Genomic DNA, 18,813 nt, shown 5'->3' with positions numbered 1-18,813 from the left:
AACGTCCCTTTATATGTAAGAAAAAGTTTCAATAACAAAAATTAATTGTATCTGAAAATTATACGCATTAGAAAAATACATTAGCCGGACCAGACTCCCCCTTTAAAAGCATAGAAAAATTCACTGAAAAGTCCCGTACCTTTAAACGATTATATCCAGAGCTGGGAGTATTCACATAAATTAACTAGAAATTATTTCGTACTTTTTAGCGCGGTTACATATCTTTTTTTACAGAAATTGATTTATCGTTGTATGATTTTTATTTCGAGCACGGAATCCAAGTGCATGAAGTGCTGAAATTGCGAATCAGATTTGCATTTATTTAACCTTCCACAAAATTTTCATTTCCATGGCTTCTAGAGAGCTTCCCTTATAAATATTCGTTTCCATTCGAGAGGTTTCCATTATGTTTTGCTTCGTTTCTTCCCTGCCTTCTCATCGTCCTTCGTTATTCTCGTCGTGTTGTGTACCGTCATGCCTCGCGACGCGATCATGGCTGCGTTACCGTTGGGCTTCGTCATCTATCCTCGCATGTTTCGCGAAGACAAATTGTTATTTGCACGCTCCGGGGCGTTTCCTCCCCGGTACGATAAGAAAAAGTACGGGGCAGGACTACAGAACGGCGATAGTCGTAGTAGAATTTTCATTTACCGAACTTGTTTTAAGCAGAGATAAAAAATACATAAGCTGAACTAAACATCGGAGGTAAAACGTTTAGAGAACTTGAATCGAAAAATTAACTTCTTTAATCGCCTTCCAGTGGATTCGATAGAGTGGAATTAAATTGTTATTCGTTCGATATACTTTTAAATTCTGTTCTAAAGAGGTTTCGCGTGATTTTTCGGAGAAGATAGAAGCAAGATTCGCGTGAGGACTACGCGGCACGTTCGCACTGGCTGATCGAGTGCGTGACTAACAAAATTTCGAGGGAAATTGCCCTATAACTTCCGCTTATCCGTTTTTCCGTCTCAGTTTCGCGGAAAAATGTCATCGTTTCGCAAACTTCCTGCCTTTATTGCCCGCTGCTGCGTCGAACAACCTGATTTACGACAGTTCCGCGGTTTGAAAGCTTCTTTCCTCGGCGTCGACCTAGAGGCCAGTGGTTCTTAACATTTTTAACTCGTAGCGCAGTTCGGAACGATCGTCGATGAAGAAAATCAACGCTACTCAACAGTAGTGTGACAGTGGAGCAGTATCAGTGGAGTGCTCTTCATTTACTTAGATATGTGGCGGCGGTGAAAAAAGGAAGGGAGTGTTTCGTCCTGGGCCTGCTAGAGACACCTAGAATAAACCCAGGTTTCATCCTGTAACAAATAAATTTTTGGTATCGTTACTTCTTAATGCTTTGGTGTAATCTATATTGTCTATATTAAATCAGGTTAAAAAGTTCCGGACTTTGATGCTTTAATCTATTCTGTAATCTTAATGCTTATTCCCGAACTATTTATTTCTATATTATCTACATAGTTAATTATAATTGTACACCTTATTCTTAAACATCCTACGAACTAACAGTTTTGAATAATATTCGTTTACTTTTGTGTTTAGCCTAGCCACCAACATTTGTCTATATTTAATCTATGTTTATCGTTAGTGTCCAATGAGGAAAGTCTGTACATAAATCTTAGGTTATCGTCGTTTAATATTTCTGTTATATTCTATTTTTTTTTTTTTTTGTTGAGTGTTTTTCTATTATAGTGATAAATCAGTGGAATATTGTTGGATTATGTGGATATTGTGGGATATTGTTTTGTTAAAGTAAAATGGATCGAGATATAGAGAATGTCTATTCATTGAGTTCTTTGAAGATTTATAGATATTTGCTGAATGGTTTCTTATTATTTTTAGTATGAAGTAAATCTAAGAAGTAAATGTTTTTACATTATAGAGCGTGGAGCTCAAATATTTTCCCAGGACCCCTTATTTTCAGTATGAATAGATCGATTCGGATGATCTTGACTAGTGCGTATAATTTATAGTTACTTATAAGCTTCGTATAGTTGGATTAGAGTGATCTGTATTTACCAAAACGAGTCCTTTTAGACCCCAGGATGTTTGGAAATCGGTCGGAAATGGCTTATATGTGTATGAATGGTAGAATATATCGTTTTAGTGGCGAGGACAGGAGGTGCCACCACAGATACAAGAAATATCGATGGAAATTACCATTCCGCTTCGAAACTTATAAAACGTCAACGTCGCAGCTTTGACACGCTACTAGTAAAAGGATTAAGAATCACTGGCGCAGACATTTACCGAAACGTTTCGCGAGGAAATCGGGTACCCAGAGTCGCAGCTCCTCCGTCGTGAATTCTAATCTCTTGACCTTTTTACGTTTATAGCTTTCCCGCGAACAGCTGCGTGAATATTTAAGCGTCGTCCTCGTCTCGTCTTTGCTTTGGCTCGGAAGTCGATGGAAACGCGACAGCTGCAGCCTTTGATGGTCTTTAAACTTGTATTTCACTCCAGAGAAGAAGCATCAGCATTGTGCAGGATCATCGATTGCGACATCTTCGACTGGATGTCTTTTCTTCGGTCGAACCAATTCCAACTTTCGAGTTGAAGAATCCTGGATACAAAAGGAATTAACAGACATGGTTTACTTGTCTATACACTTGAGCCTTTGCGCCGTGGTTTTAACAACATTCTCAACATCGTCAGGGACTGGTACAACTTACAACGAACTCTACTCGTCCACAGAGACCAAGTATCTACACCAAGCATCTCTGTCTAGCCAAAAAAGTCAGAATTTGAATCTCCTGCTGGCTTTCCTTCTTGACTCCCCTGAGTTTCGTCCTCTAACGCTCTCCATAATCCTGCCGGAGTTTCGATCGAATGAAGTTGACGTTCTCTTGAGATACTCCGCGGAGAATCCCATCTTGGTCTACAAAATAAGAGCTAGAGACCTGTCCCTCGAGGCCACGTGGATGGAGAGGTCGCATCTCACATGGGTCTTCTTCGTCAAGGACGTATTCTCTCTGAATATCTTCATCTACTGGCAGCCGAAGCTGTGGCAGTCCAGCAACCAATATCTGATCTTTTTCAACGGTAGGACGACTACCGTGGCTTGGCGGGACATCTTCAGGAATCTGTGGAACAAGTACAGCGTCTATAGGGCAGTGATTGTTTCTACGGAAGACAATTTCGATTGTTTAGTGAGGTATGCGCCCTTCGAAGTTCACGATAACGAGTTTGGAGGTGTACACAAGCTGTGCTTGACGAACAATGTTACTGTTCCGAAGTTCTTCGAGTATTACGATGATAGTAGTTCGCGGCACCTGGCGGAGTCGAAGAACGCACAAGTTGAATTCCTGAACGAGACCAAGCAGAGTTCCCCAGAAACTTACGACGATGACACTTCGAGGTACTCGACAGAGTTGAACAACGTCGACAAGGTCCTGCTTCTGAACGAAACCACGCGATTGTTCGAGATTTTCCACGACATGAACAATTATCCTCTGGAAGTGGTTGTGTTCAAATCCTTGCTAATGGACATCGCATACGACGATAAAACGGGACTAAGATTGAGAAAGGTGGACGCCGAGGTGCTCTACTCTCTAGAAGGAGCCACGAAATCCAAGTTCCACATGAAAGTAATGAGAACCGCCGAATTCAGACGGATCGTGGACCCCTTTGATCTGTCATTAAGGGACATCGAGAGCGGTAGAGCCGAGATGGTCATCACTGGGTTCTTCGTCAAGGCTTATCCTCTGCATCCTAACTTCCGGTTCACCGCTGCCGTCTACGAGGACAAACTGTGCTTCCTGGCGCCGGACTCGGGGTTGGTACCCAAAGCTTACATGCCCTTCTTACCCTTCGAGAAGAACTTGTGGGCACTCCTAGCGATATATAACGTGGGAATTACGTTGCTGTGGTGCTTCATGAAGTACCTCAACCTGGCGTTTAAACGTCGATCGATTCAACCTACTCGTTTTGAGAGCGACAGTCCGAAGAAAGAAGGCATGACTAGATCTCGAAAGCAATTGGAGAATGAAGCTTCGTATCTTTCAGGAGCCTTGTCGTCGAGTGACAAAGAGACTAAACCTTTGGAGCAATTAGAGTGCAAAGGTTCCTGGACAAATCAACTGAGAAAAGGTCACTTTAACCCTCCAACAGAACCTCTTCAACCCCCACAAATCCCTCGCTACGTGTCCCTGTTCTTCGACTTCGTAGAACTCTTCTGCTATCCCCTCCAAAACGGAGACAGTCCCGCGCAAAGGGCTCTGCTAATAGGCACCCTGTTCTTCGGTCTCATCGTGAACGGAGTCTATCAAAGCAGTCTGGTGTCCAGTCTCAGCAAACCTTTCCACTATCCCCAGTTGAACACCCTGGAAGACGTGGTCGACTCCGGCAAGATCCTGTTCACTAAATACGCGAACCTGAAGAACGTCTTCCAGGACGACATGCCCGTAGACAGGGCGCTTCTGCGGAAGATCCGAGTGGTGAACGAGACTAAATCGACCAAATACATGGTGGCTTACGAGAACATGATCGCCATCACGCGGTACTTCTCGATGGTGCTAGGAAACTACGCGTTCCACGACAAGGACGGCAATCCGTTGCTCCACGTGGTGGACGAGTGCCCCATGAACTATCGAGTGTCGTACGTGCTGAGGTCCCAATCGCCCTACATGGAGAGGGTGAACTTTGTTCTGCTGAGACTGAAGGAGGCTGGCCTGTTCTCGGTCTGGTTCGAGAATATAACGTATCCCTTAACGATCGTCAAGATGAGGAGTCTGAGGAGGGACGATACAGCCATCAAGCTCACTCTGGACCATTACTCCCTGACGTTTCTACTGCTGTTCGTTGGTCTGCTCGTTTCCACTTTCATCTTCCTTGGCGAGGTGTATGTGACCAGGAGGAAACGTTGAGGAGGAGGTTGGCTAATCCGCTCGCTAATAGACACAATGGACTATTGGATTATGGGATTCGTAAAGAGAAAAAATTCACAGTCTTTAAATCCTTATATTAGGTTGTCCCAAAAGTTTCTTTCGTGACTTGCATTCAGTTATTTCGTGTGGCAGTGTTTATATAAATAGACAACCTAATCTCTTAGATGTTAATGTCGTGACAGTAATGGGGCGAAATGAATTGTACGCAATTTTGTAATGTAACATAAAACATAAAATATTGTGTAGGAATTAATTATTGATAAAACGAGAGAAACTTTTTGGGCAACTGTACTTGACGTCCCTGCGACTAGCATCGAATCTTGGATGAAAAGGGTTTAGAGCGAGGAGCCATCGAGAACCCGTGAAGAAAGTACAAGAGTGGCGAGCTATAAAGTGGTGACCGTTTCGACGTAAGACATTTCCTTTACTCGATGGAGGATCTTTTGGTGGTGTTCGCAGGACGTGCAGCACTCGTTCGGGATTTTACTGCTTTTCGTCAGTCTGCTGGACTTCTCGTCGAGGATTCTCGTGCTTTTCGGGATGGGTCCGTGTAGCCAGGAGTCCGCAACGTAGAAAGGGGTGGATGGACCTGAGAGCCGGCGGCTTACCTCGTACCCTTGAAGTGTATTTCCTCGACGAAATCGAAACGGATATAAGGGATACGCGACGTAAAATAGAATATTTTATTGCCACCGTGAAACCTTTACGAGATTTGTTCCTGACGCAATTTTAGATTTTGGAGATTCTGGGCGATATACAAGCAATGGCTCCTGGTTTAAATGTATTAGATAGGAATGTATTATAGATTTCGTCAAATGTTTTGTCTACGCTGTCTAATGGATTCTATGTGTTTGTTTCTGTGCGTTTTATTCGAGGACTTATAAGAGATGACTCGAATGAGCTCAAATTAGTTATACGTCTTTTTCTATTCTGTCACGTGAAATTCCTTTGTTTGAGAACGCGACAGCTGTTTATCGCTAGATCTTTTTACGAGGGAAGTTTACTGGTTCGTTAAACAGTAGTCTGTATAAATTTTTAGAAAGAAGAGCTCTCGCGTTTCATAGGGTGTCCAGAAACGACTTGGAACACGTTTCCTACCATTTCGAATAAATGATAATTCACTGCTGCGCGATAAACGACATAACTTACAAATGCAATCCATTCTATAGCAGTGTACACCCTTAAATTATTTAAATTTCACAGGGAACGTTTATTCATGCTGATACTGTACCGTGTATCGTAGACCACCCTGTATTTAGAATTAAGGAACGCGAGAAAAATCAATTTCGCGAGACAGAGTGAATTGTGCGTTCGTCGACCAGGCTCTGAGCGACGCCGACGTTGACGAATCGAGAAACGAATTTCTCAACAATGTAAATCTAATTAATACGATTTAGTTCAGTTTTAAACAATCAATTTTATCGCGTAACACATTGGAACGTGTTCCCTTCGGCATGCAAATTCATTTCAACAGAGTCACGAATTTCATACACGAAATTTTGTCAGTTATCATTTTCATTAAACAAATCGTTAGTGTGTTGCTATGTAAATCTAATTAATACGATTTAGTTTAGTTTCAATTTTATTGCGTAATACATTCGAACGTGTTCCCTTCGTCATGCAAATTCATTTCAGCAGAGTCACGAATTTCATATATGAAACTTTGTTAGTTATCATTCTCGTTAAACGAATCGTTAGTGCGTTGCTAGCACGTGCTTGTAAATTCATATCCAAAGTTTGAACTTGTAGAGCGGCGAATAAAACTTTGTTAGGGAAATGAATATATTCTAAATTAAATTTAGCTATGCTAAGTAGTACAGTGAATTCCTATTATGAGTACTTCTGGAATTTGTTTCTTTAATTTTGTTAGCTCCTGAGTAAGTTTCCGACGTAGTGTAATAAATTACAATTTTTCAAAGCACAAAGCACAATTTTTCTGCACAATATGAATATTAACGAAAGTAAACCATTACATTTCGTTAATCAGATGCAGCTTGAAGTTACTGTTACCTAATTCTTACTTGAAAAATTACTCGTATTATAACTTTCACATAAAATCAGCGGAGTAGTGTTTACATTTTTCCTCGTCACTGTAAGTAATTTTCAGTAAATGAGATATCGAACCAGTCGAACGTTACACCATTGACCCTACTGTTCCGCGTGACTTGACTTGAATTCGTTTCATCCTACCATCATCTATCAAATATTCTACAAAAGGACCATTGGTCACTGTTACCGTGAATGCCTCCGTGGATAAAACCGTTCGAAAAATATTTCGATTGAAGATAAAGGACAGGGAAGATAAAGGTGAAGGTACACGGGGTCCACGACACTCTAAACACGGATTCCAGCCATTCCAATCGAACGACGTGCAAGTCTGCGCCACCGTTCTTGGAACGGTATTACCGTCGTCCATTATCGTAGACTCCAACGAGAAAGGCTGACCATGTTTCGGGAAAATGGAAAGAAAGTTGATTTTACTAGAAATACGCGATACCTCCAGCAAGGTATCGCTCTCGTAAATCAATTTTTAATTAAAGGTGACAATAAATATTCGGCACGATAAATTAAAATAGATTTTATATTTTCCTCGAGTCTATAAAGTCACGTGTTTCCTGACACTGTAACTTTTTTTTTCATAACGTCGTTGAATATGGTTATTAGTAGACTGCGGATCTATATGCAAAATAAAATCATCGCGAACGTCCCTATAAAAATTGTACCTAAATAGGAATTTATTTTATTTCGCAAATATTATAACACGAACTTTACTTTCAATCTTTTTCAATCACATTAAAATTTCATATAAATGCGTAAAGATCCGCAGTCTAGGGACGACAAATATTCGGTACGATAAATTAAAATAGATTTTATATTTTCTTCGAGTCTACAAAGTCATGTGTCTCCTAATCCTGTAACTTTTTTTTTAACATCGTTAAATTAATATTTATTATTAGCAACGTTATTAGCAACGACTGTCCGGAATGGAAAATGTGACGATTACTTAACAAACGAAAGGACTTGCTCGGTACTTCGATTTCGATGTATCGATCGTATATAATCAACTGTACGTCTTAATTCATTTAATATTGTTATCGCTAATTATTCTAGTTCCAAGTTACTCGCCGAATTTCGTTGTCGGAATAACTACCGAGATACTTCCTGAAACGGAAATATCGATTAATACCCCTGCACTGGATGGTAAAATATCACGTATTCTGTTTGACTCGACGACCGCAGCTGGATGTAGAAAATTTTTGCCCGATCACGGTGGACATTCGTCGCGAATCATTTTTCGCGTTTGTGGACACGTGCCGTGGCGTGCAACTTTATTCTCCGCTGAAAGTGTCAAATTTAACTTGCTGGCCAGCAAATAACAGCGACATAAAAGAGGAAAAAACGAGCGAGTCGAAAATAAATAAAAATGTAACAGATTCCGAGTAGTCTGTTAGATCGAGAATAGAGAGTCATAGAATGAGTAGAAAATAAGTAAAAATGTAACAGATTCCGAGTAGTCTGTTAGATCGAGAATAGAGAGTCATAGAACGAGTGGAAAATAAGTAAAAATGTAACAGATTCCGAGTAGTCTGTTAGATCGAGAATAGAGAGTCATAGAATGAGTAGAAAATAAATAAAAATGTAACAGATACCACCAGATCCCTTATTTTACATTAACAATATTCGATATTGGCGCCCCCCACCAAAAACTACCCCAAACCTACTCAGACAGTATTTCCGCGTAGGCAGTACGTACATCAACAGTATTAAATATTCGGTACTCCATCGGGTTGAGAATCGTGCAGACAAGCCTGACTAATCATGACTGGCGGTATCGTTTAGAAGGAGATAGAAATTCGTGGTGTGCAATTACAGGTTTTCCAGCGCAGATTTCTACGCGAGAGTTAGTCAGCGAGGCCCGTAGGAAATGGTGGTTTATTTTAGGGACATCTGAAAATACGCGCACACGACCCTCGCAGAAGCTCAGTTGTCGTTGCTACGAGATAGGATCATGGCTCTTAAAGAATACCTGCTACCGACGATAGCGATAACGATTTCATTAGGTACGTACCCAACTCACACTTATCATAGTGGACATTTAAAATAAAACTCTGAAACGCCCTTTAAAATAAAACTGTAGATATCGGTCGCGTTTTGGTCACTCTGAATTACTTAATAAAACAAGGAAATTGATCAATTTAATACCGTTTGCGGCTTTAAACGATCGCGTTTGACACGGTAGAATCCGAATGAAAACTGCTGTCCCGTAGAACAAATACTTTGGTACCTCTTTGAAACGTTTATCACGTCAGGAAATGTTACTGGCGTGCAAACCGAACGAAGAGGAATAAATTCCAAATAAAACCGTTTGAATATTTCCATTTAATTGCCACTAATCTGGATCGAATCGAGCGTGCTCGAGTATATTCCACTTGAAATCACTTCGCCCGCCCTCGTGTTGGAGAGCCACCAATCAGCAACAAATAAAATACCGCTCAATTAATTACTTTTCCTCCATTGACAGGAATATCGTCGGTTTTCGCGTGGAATCCGGAAATTCATCGGTAAGTATTTCTCCAATTTCATTGTTTCAGACGTCATGTTAGAATTAGATAGAAATTAGCTGTACTACGGTAGCTTTTTCTTGAAGGGAAATTGTAGAGAATTGTTTTAATGTAGAGAATTGTTTTAATGTAGAGAATTGTTTTAATGTAGAGAATTGTTTTAATGGTACAAAAATAGTTGACAGAATAAAGACTGATGGTTACACGCGACAAAACGCCATGCTTGACATTCAGTTTTTTCCATGTCACGAAGCCAGATATCGGAAGCATTTGTCTCAGGCACCAATTAAAAGTTAATAAAGGCTAATCACGACCTAATCTCAATATTCCTCTCCTCAGCTACGAGAGCTACGACCTGGACAGAGGCCCAGTCTTCTACGAAGCTTACTACCCGGACAGTAACGACGAGGCTCGTGACAATTATCAAGAGAAACGTTTCTTCGACCGAGGAGCCGTCCTGGAGAAGACCTACCAAGTTCCTGCCCAACGCCTGGTGTACCCAAACAACTTCGTCCAACTGAACAGCCGGCAAAGTCTTCCTCAAGGCGAACGTTTCCCTCCAGGGTCGAACGAGCAATCGCTGGACATCAAGGAGATCTCGAGCCTGGCCAGAAGAGCGATTTCCCGGGACCTGGAGAATTGGAACACCCTCGAGAATTATTTGCATCGGGCTAAATACCAGGATCCCTCGTATCGTCGACAAATGGTCGTCCCTGACCCAGTGTACGAGATCGAGCGATCAGTTCGTGGCCAGGGCTTGGACTCCTTGAAAAATGGTCGCGATCCGAGGCAGGAGTTGTACGAGGAGGTTCGAGAGCAGCCTGCAGACTTAACCAGTCGACTTCGATTGGACGACGAAAGCATTTTGAACTTGATGAGAAGGTTGACGACGCGAGACCTTGCTAATAAAGATTCCATGGGAGCTGTGGGGTCGACTCGATACCAGAATCAACCTGAACAGGAAACTGTAGGCACTCGAGGACCCACCGAGACGAATGTACCTTCGTTGAAGGATCAACGAGATTCTGGATCGATGGCTGAACCTTATCCATCGGAGAATATTTTTGCACCGCGGCCTCAGGTGATCAATTACATTTTCTCCAAGAAACCAGTCGCCGAAAACAAAATCCAGAGCGTGCCTGATATAAAGGAACCGATAAAGGAGTCTATGCCTAGAAATTACGGGGACAATCTTATCCAAGAGGAAATGAAGAAGATCTCCGAAGACAAAGACGTGAAGGTCGCGTCCATCGAGGTCAGCGAGGTGCCTAAACACAAGACTCGTCATCATCATGGAGATTGGCCGAAACGTGATTATTCTCGACGTCATCAGTCGTGAATAACTAAAAATTGGTGTTATAAAGAAAGAATGGTAATTCTTTCAATCTTTTCAGACTCTTTCTTTACACCCTGTATATTAAATTTGGAATTTATAGACGCCACGAGACATTCAGAAATAATTTTGCCACGACAAAGCAGTTAATTGTATGTTGAGATGTACCGTTTTAAATATTTATTCAATACAGTATGCTACAACAATAGTACAATTTTCTATAACAACGTGTACATATGTCGCTACGCTTCGTCTATTTAAATATCGTGTTATCGTTACATGAATTAACCATACATGCATTAACAAGTAGTAACCATGTATAGGAAAATATTTATTTTTTGTCGTGGAAGCAACAACATGCTCGTGTTTGATAAACAGAACGATGAAGGTAACGTTGAAAATGTAAACACACTACAAACATGTCATACGAAACGACGATAACACGAAGAATACGTTTCAAGTTTTGAACACAATTTTCTCTAGTGTCTCGAATAAATAATATACATGAAACGCTTCTGATCGAAAGCGAATGTTCATGAAGGAATGTTAGCGTGATACTTTCTCCTTTCTCGTCGATGATAAATATGATACTGATGCAAATGAACTCGTGAAATGACTCTGAATGCTGTAATTAATGGTATGTCTGCTGATATAAAGACAAGTACGAGGATAAAACCACAAGTACTTTATAAGTAACCTACGCTATTGGAACACAACTTCGTTTGGTGAATAGTCTCAGTTAGCTACATCTACAATATTATATTTAATTCTCCAATTTTTTTTTTTTTTTTGGATATCTAGTCTGTTCTTAGTTCTGTCTTCATACGAATTGACGGTTCTCCGCATACATTCGGCAAAAGATATCTTTCATCTAAAGATCATTTCACGCTCTTTTATAACCCATCGCATATTCGTACAACATACAAATACTCGTTTACTTTGAAATAAACAAAAAAACTAGCAACTAGGATCCGTGAATCGTACAATTTCATTTCTAACTACCTAAACGATAGTAAAATTATTAAAGAACAGTAAGACTATTAAAGGAGCCACATTTCGCATAGTTCTAGAGGCATTTTTCTCCCAACCTGTCCTATATAATATTTATCCATTTAACACTGTTTATCGTATTAAAGTTTTTCATGCTTACGCGACAAAGTGCCTTCTTCAAGGGCAGATACAATTTACGCTTCCTACCACGTTGCAAATGTAAAAATAATTTCTTTCTTTAAAGGCATTCAACAAGCATATCGCATGAAAGATATTGGATTTAACGAAGTAATATTAAGTTACCTTACAGAAAATAAACTAATATAAATATAAAGTCATATCCTAACCTAACTTTTAGGAATACACAGCTCATCGCAATGTGAAAATTGTACTGTACACTTATGAAAGTAGAGACATGAATATACGGGCTACCAATAAATAGGTTAGGATTGCTGTTGCGTAGCAAACAGATGATTTTGCATACGTCCATCCTGATGAAATACTGGTCTATAACGAATTACGTACGTACTAATTCTATGTTTTCTTATTTGTGATTTCATTCGAGACTATAACAATTTATCATTTGTATCTTGAAAGTTAAGTATCGTTAGTTGAATTTTCGTAATATTATTACACACATCAAAAATCTGAAAGATTCTTTATAACATCTTTCAATGATAAACTCAACTTACTGCTGTATAAAAAATTATTTGCCTAAGCTTATTCTTTAGTCTAGTAATTCGACACATGTTTGCCTATTATCTATAAATCACGTAATGATATATAAAAATAATTATACTATGATATCCAGTAAATATACATCCTTGGGAAGCATCGGTTTAGCATTCTGTAAAGTATTAAAAATATAAACAATAACAGGAAATTGAGTAAACATACGAACACATGTTTCAATTATATTACACACCTGTTTTACGTTGTTGTTCCAAGTTCGAGAGTATAAAGTCTCGTAACTTGTCATATGCCTTAGACAAATTATCATTTTCGATTACTATATCAAAATTACCAGGGCTTTCACCTGAAATACAACACATTTACATGTAAAATATAAAAATCTCTCAGAATGTTTTAGGAAACATTAATGAATAATATGTTAATTGCCTACCATATTCCATTTCTGTTCTAGCAATAGATAATCTACGCTGCAAGGAGTCCTCTGTTTCAGTTTGTCTATCCCTCAATCTTTTCTCTAATTCATCTACGGATGGTGGCTTAATAAATATATACAAGGGATCAAGAGAACTTTGCTTGATCTGTTTTACACCTTGCATTTCAATATCTAGCACGCACACTTTACCCGCTCGCTGTACATCTTCCACAGCGGATTTACTGAAAATATAAAAAAGGGTGGTTAAAATTAATGTGGTTGAGAACTTGAAAAATTACAGCGACAGTATTAACAGTCACCTAGTGCCATATAAATTTCCACTGAAGGTAGCAGTTTCAAGGAATTCACCCTGCTCCATCTGTTTCTGCATTTTCTCCTTAGTTGTGAAATAATAATGCTTCCCATCCTCCTCACCAGGCCTAGGTGTTCTTGTTGTATGAGAAACAGAGAATCCAAATTTATCTGGGAATTCTTCGAATAGACGTTTTATCAATGTACTCTTCCCACTTCCAGATGGGCCGCATAAGACTAATGGCCTAGGACCTTTCTGAAGCATATTGCGAGCACCTAAAAATAATAGTGATATCGTTATAGATTTATGTGTTTGTTATGAAAGTCAACCCTTTGCAGATAGATACTTTGAAGCATGAATATTAATGAAATGCAGGAAAGCATTGTACGTAAATATTATTTTAATGCAATGGTGATGAGTTTGTAATAAATTTACAGATACATATAAGAAATGGTGAAAAGATAAGTTTAATATAATCAAGCTCCATTTGCAAAGGATTTATAATACACACAGATTAATATAAAATAAGAATTCAGTTCACTTCAACCGAATCATTCCATACCTATTGCAAAGGTTCTAAAAAACAAAAATGGAACCATACTCAAAAGAATTATTTCTTATCATTTAAAAGTTCTCGTTATCTAGAACTTTAAGTGAAGACGTCCACACGTGGGGAAAGTATAGACGCAAATGTCTATTATCATTTTTCGAACCACAATTTGAAATTTTGCTTGTACAGATAACCACTCTACTCGAAACCGTGGACAATCGAGGGTCAGCTGACAGAAAACGCCGGAAACATCATAATTTACAGAAAAATCGTGCGCAAAAATGGGCGCGTAAATATTAAACAAATATCAGGAAACACGTAACCCCAGCGACTTTTCGCGACGTGTCAAGATGCTTGCAAGCCATGGGACGAAATAAGATTACAGGGTCTTCGAAATATTGATTTCCTGGTGCAAAACATACCGCAAATCGTGCGAGTTCTCTTATGGAAACATTAATCGAACGCAAATTAGAAAAGTACAAGCATATTCGTGAATTATCTAATCTCGAAACGATTGAATCGTTCAATTTAATCCACCTCACACTTTACACGTTACTTCACTGTTAAAGTATATTAAATACGTATAAGAAGAGAAGATTACAGTGGATAAAAATGATTTAACTTCACTGACAATACCATGTCCTCTTTTTTCCTCTCTCTCGCTCTCTCTGTTCCGCGTTCCTCATTTCGTTAGACCAACAAACATCTTTTAGAATACCAAGAAACGTCTCACCTTTGCAGGAAATTATTAATAGATAAGTAATGCGAAACTACAGCTAATTATCGTGAGTATTTGTGTAAAGGAAAGCACGGAAATCCGCGGTTTAATAAACTATAAAACAGTTACCACGTTTTCATCTAATACAGAGCGCTTGCGCGTCGCATCGTCGCATCGAGAATACCTTACATGTTACGTGATTGATACTAATTATATCCAATTTTAAAAATGTACATCGATTATAAGTACTTGATATTTTGTCATCATTGAGTTACTGTGTGGACTGAATTTACTTTATTTTAAGTTTCAGACAGAAGAAAGAACCAGGCCAAGCAAAGACACATGTTCTATGATCTTGGCATTCAAGATCCAAGCACATGTGCCTTAATTTTTATTATGATTTTATTCATTAATTGTATGAACAAATTATTTGATATTTGGATAAACGAATTCTGTTCTTCACATCTGTTTAACAAGAAATGCAACTGACCTTTACGTGGTAAAAGCAACAATTTTTAAGCCGTTATAATTATGTTTAACTATCTAATGTTCTCCACGCGAGTGGATACTATTCTCGTGAATATAGTATTGATAACAATATTGATAAGCTTAGAATAAATATCGCATATGTCGTAAGCTTGTAAAAAATGTCGATACTGTAACGCATCTTACATAAACAATTACGCAATAATTTGTATACTAATTTCAATTCCACTACAACACAAGTGAAATTCGAAATAGGTTATGATCCATGAATGTTGAAAAAGCAACAATTGAAAAATGAAGTGTATTTTATCATTGTATTTTATTAAATATTATCCTTCTTTATTCTTTTAACTTTTAAACTATCACAGTTTTTCTTGTGGGTTCCCGCTATTTTTGATGAACTAAATAGCCATCTAGCGGCGAATAAACCGAACTAATTTTCGGAGTATGGTCAGCGCCTCTATCGGGAAAACGCCCAAGTTTGTCCTCAATGAATCATTTTCTCACCGCTAGATGGCGTTAATTTACATGGCGTTTACCTAACTATGGTAATATACCGATAGGTGTCGGTAAAAAACAGTAAAAATAACGCCATCTAACGGTGAAAAAAGAAACAATCCACGACAAACTTGAGCGTTTTCTCAATAGAGGCGCTGACCATACTCCTAAAATAGGGGGAAATTTGAATTTCTTTTTATTTAATTAAAGTCCTTCAAAAGCATTTGTAAATACTACTGAGTAGTTTAAGGGAAAAATAATTTCTTGTAGCCAAAATAAAAAATACTGTGTATGACTTATTTTTAAAAACATTTTAATGTAACCAATATAAATAAATGAAAAAATGCAATGTTTGAAGATTCTTGAAATTCGCATTAGTTTGAAAGTTGCAGGTATATAAAATCTCCTTCATAATCTGAAACTTCAAACATACGAAATAAACAGTTTCCAGTTCTACATGTGCGTATACTTTAGACGTATCATCGATTTTATTAGCGAAGAATTCATATTTCGTCCTATCCTTTTCCACCTGGCTAGCGGTGAAGTGACATCCCGCAGGTATGCGCGGGCACGTCGCGCGTTTTCAAACCTTTGCGCGTTCAAACTTTCACGCGGGCCGCTGACGTATCGCTCGGTCCTTGGTGCAAGTGAAACAGAAAATATTGAGTAACTGAGGACGGTTAGTTTGGCGAGCAGAAACGTCCCTTGGCACACACTTGTGGCACTTTCGATGTGGGGGCCACCATCATAAAGTCTACAATGACGGTCGGCTATCGTTGTGGTTATCCATTGTGTCTGTTACCGAGCGGATCACCCTGTATTTTCAATAAGTAAAGTTCTTTTACAAATTGCTGATCCAATCATGCTGCAATTTGTTAAAAGATATTCCCCAAACTTAATATTACACACATACCATTCAAGTGTGGAAACAGAAGACACATACCAGAAGTGGAAACTTCTGAAATAAAAAAATTTTAAAAAGTGGAAAAATTGAATCTCCTTAAAAGAAAAGTATTGGAAAATAAAAAGTAATATTTTTCGTCATTATTATTAGTTTAAAACATAAATATTTGAGTCAGTTTGATAAAACTAGACTACAACTCCCCCCCCCCCCCCCTCGCCCAGAATGTATCATGTATCATGTAGAAATATCATTTTTCACATATATTTATATCAGTTTTAATGATAATCATGTACAATACAGATTATAGATTTAAAATATTCTCCGATATCATCTTCTCCCATCTTTCATATATTATATTAAAATCGAAAATATGAATTTAAGTGGATTCTTCTATTCTATACACATACATGAATTTTTAACCAGAATAGAGAGAAATTTGGTGATTTGAATCGTATCAGTAACGGCATTCTTATAAAATTAGTATGTACTATAGCTACATTTGAACATTGCACGAGAAATACTAGATTCATATTGACAAAATATAGTCTTTCTTGTATACGTAGATCATATTTATATATGTATATATAAATCGTAAATGCTCGTCGACGCTTCGCACGATAAAAACGTAATTTAAATGATAATTAAAAATGTACAATATATATTTCATTTTAAATTATTACGTTTTGGTTGCTAAGGTTAGAGTGTTTTCGGATCTCAATATGGCAATGCACACATTTACCGATGCATGCATATACGTTTAACATAACAAAAAAATATGTATAAATAAATATCACATTATGTTCATCGATTCGATATAGATACTCACACTCGATAAATGTTACAATAACAATAGTAGTAGAAGTAGCAATTGTAATAAGAATAATAGTTGTAGTAGCGACATTCAACGTCCTCCCCTTGTACTTTAGCGTAACGTACACGTGTGCGTGGCAGATTTGTTTGAACTTGAATCTTTATTCGATTATCCTCTCATTTTTCGCCAACGTAGAACGGAAGACCGGGTTTAGACTTCGGTAGGGCCAGCCGGTTTGGCTTGCGTTCTTCGACGAGCCAGTTCAGACATAACGACAGGGCCGATGTGTGGTGATCTAGGACTACTAGACATTGCTCTGTAAGTTTCCGCGACTGCCCTCTGAAAACACAATTTGTTGTAAGATACTGAGCCACTTTCTTTCTAAACAACACTTAAATTGGACGTGAGCAACATACTTTTAGGCTGTGTGGATCCCTAGTGCTATATGGTAATACTTTCTGAGGAAGTCTGTGGCGATTGGCAATCCACGAATACTTTAATACTGCAGCTGCGGTAGGCCTTCGGTTAGGATCTACGTGTAACATCCTCTTCACTAGTTCCTTAGCTTCGGTGGAGATTTGACACCATATGCCGCTTTCAGTGTCGATGTAGCCAGGACCAATGCGATCTAGTATATCAGTTGCGCTGTCTCCAGGACTGTTGCGAAACGGAGTGTATCTAAAAGATAAAAATAGACCAATCAGTATTGAATTATCTTCATCTTGAGTTGAATCTAATATTCTTATGTTCTTCATTATTGATAGCTCAATTACCCGGCTAACATGATGTATAGTAAAACACCAAGGGACCAAATATCGCAAGCAGCATCGTATCCTTGACGTTTTAGCACTTCAGGCGCTACAAAATTTGCTGTATAACATGGCGTCATTAGTAAACCATTTTCTGCTCGTAACTGTTTCGCGAAACCCAGATCGCATAGGGAAAGAGTCGCTGGATCAGCTCCTGGCTTTGAGTATAATATATTGGATGGCTTTAGATCCCGGTGAACGACCTGTTAATTGCAAAAAATAGATTTAGAGTGTGCTAAGTTGAATGAATGATTATGAAGAAATGTTTGGTAGATACCCCATTTTCATGCAAATAATGAACCACGCTGGCAATCGTGTACATTACTTCTGCTGCCTCTCTTTCTGTTAAACTACGTCTCTGCAATAAGCGATCGAGCAGTTCTCCTCCTCGTAACAACTCTAACACAAGATAAGCTCGTTTGTCATCCTCGTGAACAGCTCTCAAAGTTACAATATGCGGGTGTCTTCCATATCGAAGTAAAATTTCAATTTCCTCGGTTGGATCTCTTTTGGATTTCTCAATTATCTATCATAAAACGATCGTCAGTCTATGATAGACTTGGATTTAACGCGATTCAAATATTGATAATATTACCTTTACAGCATACTCTGTCTTGGTTACTTTGTGAACAGCTAAATAGACCGTACTGTAGCTTCCTTTACCGATTTCTTGTTTAAATTCATATTCATCGGTCACGGAAATAGGGCTCACGTAAGTTGGAAAAGTTGCACTGAGACTATCACAGTTTTTATATTCAGGTGTTTTGAGATGATCCTCGAGAAGGCACGGTGCAACGAAGCTAAACCCACGAAACAATTCGTGAGCGTTAGCGCTTGGTGGT

At 38.6% G+C, this 18,813-nt stretch overlaps 4 protein-coding genes across 11 annotated transcripts in view; 2 read left to right on the top strand and 2 right to left on the bottom strand.

Annotated features, from left to right (window-relative positions):
• The first annotated feature begins 2,594 nt into the window (after positions 1–2,594).
• LOC128893751 (uncharacterized) lies at positions 2,595–4,871 on the top strand. Its single transcript, XM_054154959.1, has 3 exons — positions 2,595–3,233; positions 3,321–3,930; positions 4,012–4,871. The coding sequence occupies exons 1-3, from the start codon at positions 2,595–2,597 to the stop codon at positions 4,869–4,871; spliced, it is 2,109 nt and encodes a 702-aa protein (XP_054010934.1).
• A 3,160-nt stretch (positions 4,872–8,031) lies between these two features.
• On the top strand, positions 8,032–11,755 carry LOC128894448 (uncharacterized). Its single transcript, XM_054156174.1, has 3 exons — positions 8,032–8,953; positions 9,415–9,454; positions 9,794–11,755. Exons 1-3 carry the CDS (start codon positions 8,902–8,904, stop codon positions 10,791–10,793), a joined length of 1,092 nt encoding a protein of 363 aa, XP_054012149.1. The 5' UTR covers positions 8,032–8,901; the 3' UTR covers positions 10,794–11,755.
• Positions 11,756–12,500: 745 nt separating this feature from the next.
• LOC128894446 (guanylate kinase) lies at positions 12,501–15,078 on the bottom strand. 8 transcript variants are annotated; one of them, XM_054156167.1, is made up of 6 exons: positions 14,472–14,588; positions 13,758–13,946; positions 13,203–13,470; positions 12,901–13,124; positions 12,703–12,813; positions 12,501–12,624 (listed from the first exon to the last, which is right to left on the bottom strand). In XM_054156167.1, exons 2-6 carry the CDS (start codon positions 13,792–13,794, stop codon positions 12,617–12,619), a joined length of 648 nt encoding a protein of 215 aa, XP_054012142.1. In that variant the 5' UTR covers positions 13,795–13,946; positions 14,472–14,588; the 3' UTR covers positions 12,501–12,616. The 8 variants fall into 8 exon arrangements, with proteins under 8 accessions (XP_054012142.1, XP_054012148.1, XP_054012147.1 ...); XM_054156173.1 differs by lacking the exons at positions 13,758–13,946; positions 14,472–14,588 and adding an exon at positions 14,954–15,078; XM_054156172.1 differs by lacking the exons at positions 13,758–13,946; positions 14,472–14,588 and adding an exon at positions 14,593–14,730.
• Positions 15,079–16,601: 1,523 nt separating this feature from the next.
• The window catches only part of LOC128893750 (ribosomal protein S6 kinase alpha-2-like), a gene marked incomplete at its 5' end in the record, with an annotated part of 2,229 nt that continues 17 nt past the window's right edge, over positions 16,602–18,813 (bottom strand). The window contains 5 exons of the mRNA XM_054154958.1: positions 16,602–17,501; positions 17,579–17,840; positions 17,936–18,174; positions 18,249–18,497; positions 18,567–18,813. The exon at positions 18,567–18,813 is cut by the window's right edge and continues 17 nt beyond it. Of these exons, the coding sequence (XP_054010933.1) occupies positions 17,373–17,501; positions 17,579–17,840; positions 17,936–18,174; positions 18,249–18,497; positions 18,567–18,813 (1,126 nt within the window). The remainder of the gene's footprint in view (positions 17,502–17,578; positions 17,841–17,935; positions 18,175–18,248; positions 18,498–18,566) is intronic.

Source organism: Hylaeus anthracinus, unplaced genomic scaffold (genome assembly GCF_026225885.1).
Source record: "Hylaeus anthracinus isolate JK02 unplaced genomic scaffold, UHH_iyHylAnth1.0_haploid 3, whole genome shotgun sequence".
NCBI lineage: Eukaryota > Metazoa > Arthropoda > Insecta > Hymenoptera > Colletidae > Hylaeus > Hylaeus anthracinus.
This window is presented reverse-complemented; position numbering and strand designations above follow the sequence as displayed.

Bases quoted from the DNA above. Each gene is read 5' to 3' on its own strand.
- LOC128893751 (XM_054154959.1), top strand. From the start codon at position 2,595: ATGGTTTACTTGTCTATACACTTGAGCCTTTGCGCCGTGGTTTTAACA. The intron at 3,234-3,320 runs GTTCCGAAGTTC...TTCCTGAACGAG, and splicing joins GCTTGACGAACAATGTTACT to ACCAAGCAGAGTTCCCCAGA. The intron at 3,931-4,011 runs GTTTTGAGAGCG...CGTATCTTTCAG, and splicing joins TCGATCGATTCAACCTACTC to GAGCCTTGTCGTCGAGTGAC.
- LOC128894448 (XM_054156174.1), top strand. From the start codon at position 8,902: ATGGCTCTTAAAGAATACCTGCTACCGACGATAGCGATAACGATTTCA. The intron at 8,954-9,414 runs GTACGTACCCAA...CTCCATTGACAG, and splicing joins AGCGATAACGATTTCATTAG to GAATATCGTCGGTTTTCGCG. The intron at 9,455-9,793 runs GTAAGTATTTCT...TCCTCTCCTCAG, and splicing joins TGGAATCCGGAAATTCATCG to CTACGAGAGCTACGACCTGG.
- LOC128894446 (XM_054156167.1), bottom strand. From the start codon at position 13,794: ATGGTTCCATTTTTGTTTTTTAGAACCTTTGCAATAG. The intron at 13,471-13,757 runs GTATGGAATGAT...TATTATTTTTAG, and splicing joins TTTTAGAACCTTTGCAATAG to GTGCTCGCAATATGCTTCAG. The intron at 12,814-12,900 runs GTAGGCAATTAA...GTTGTATTTCAG, and splicing joins TAGAACAGAAATGGAATATG to GTGAAAGCCCTGGTAATTTT.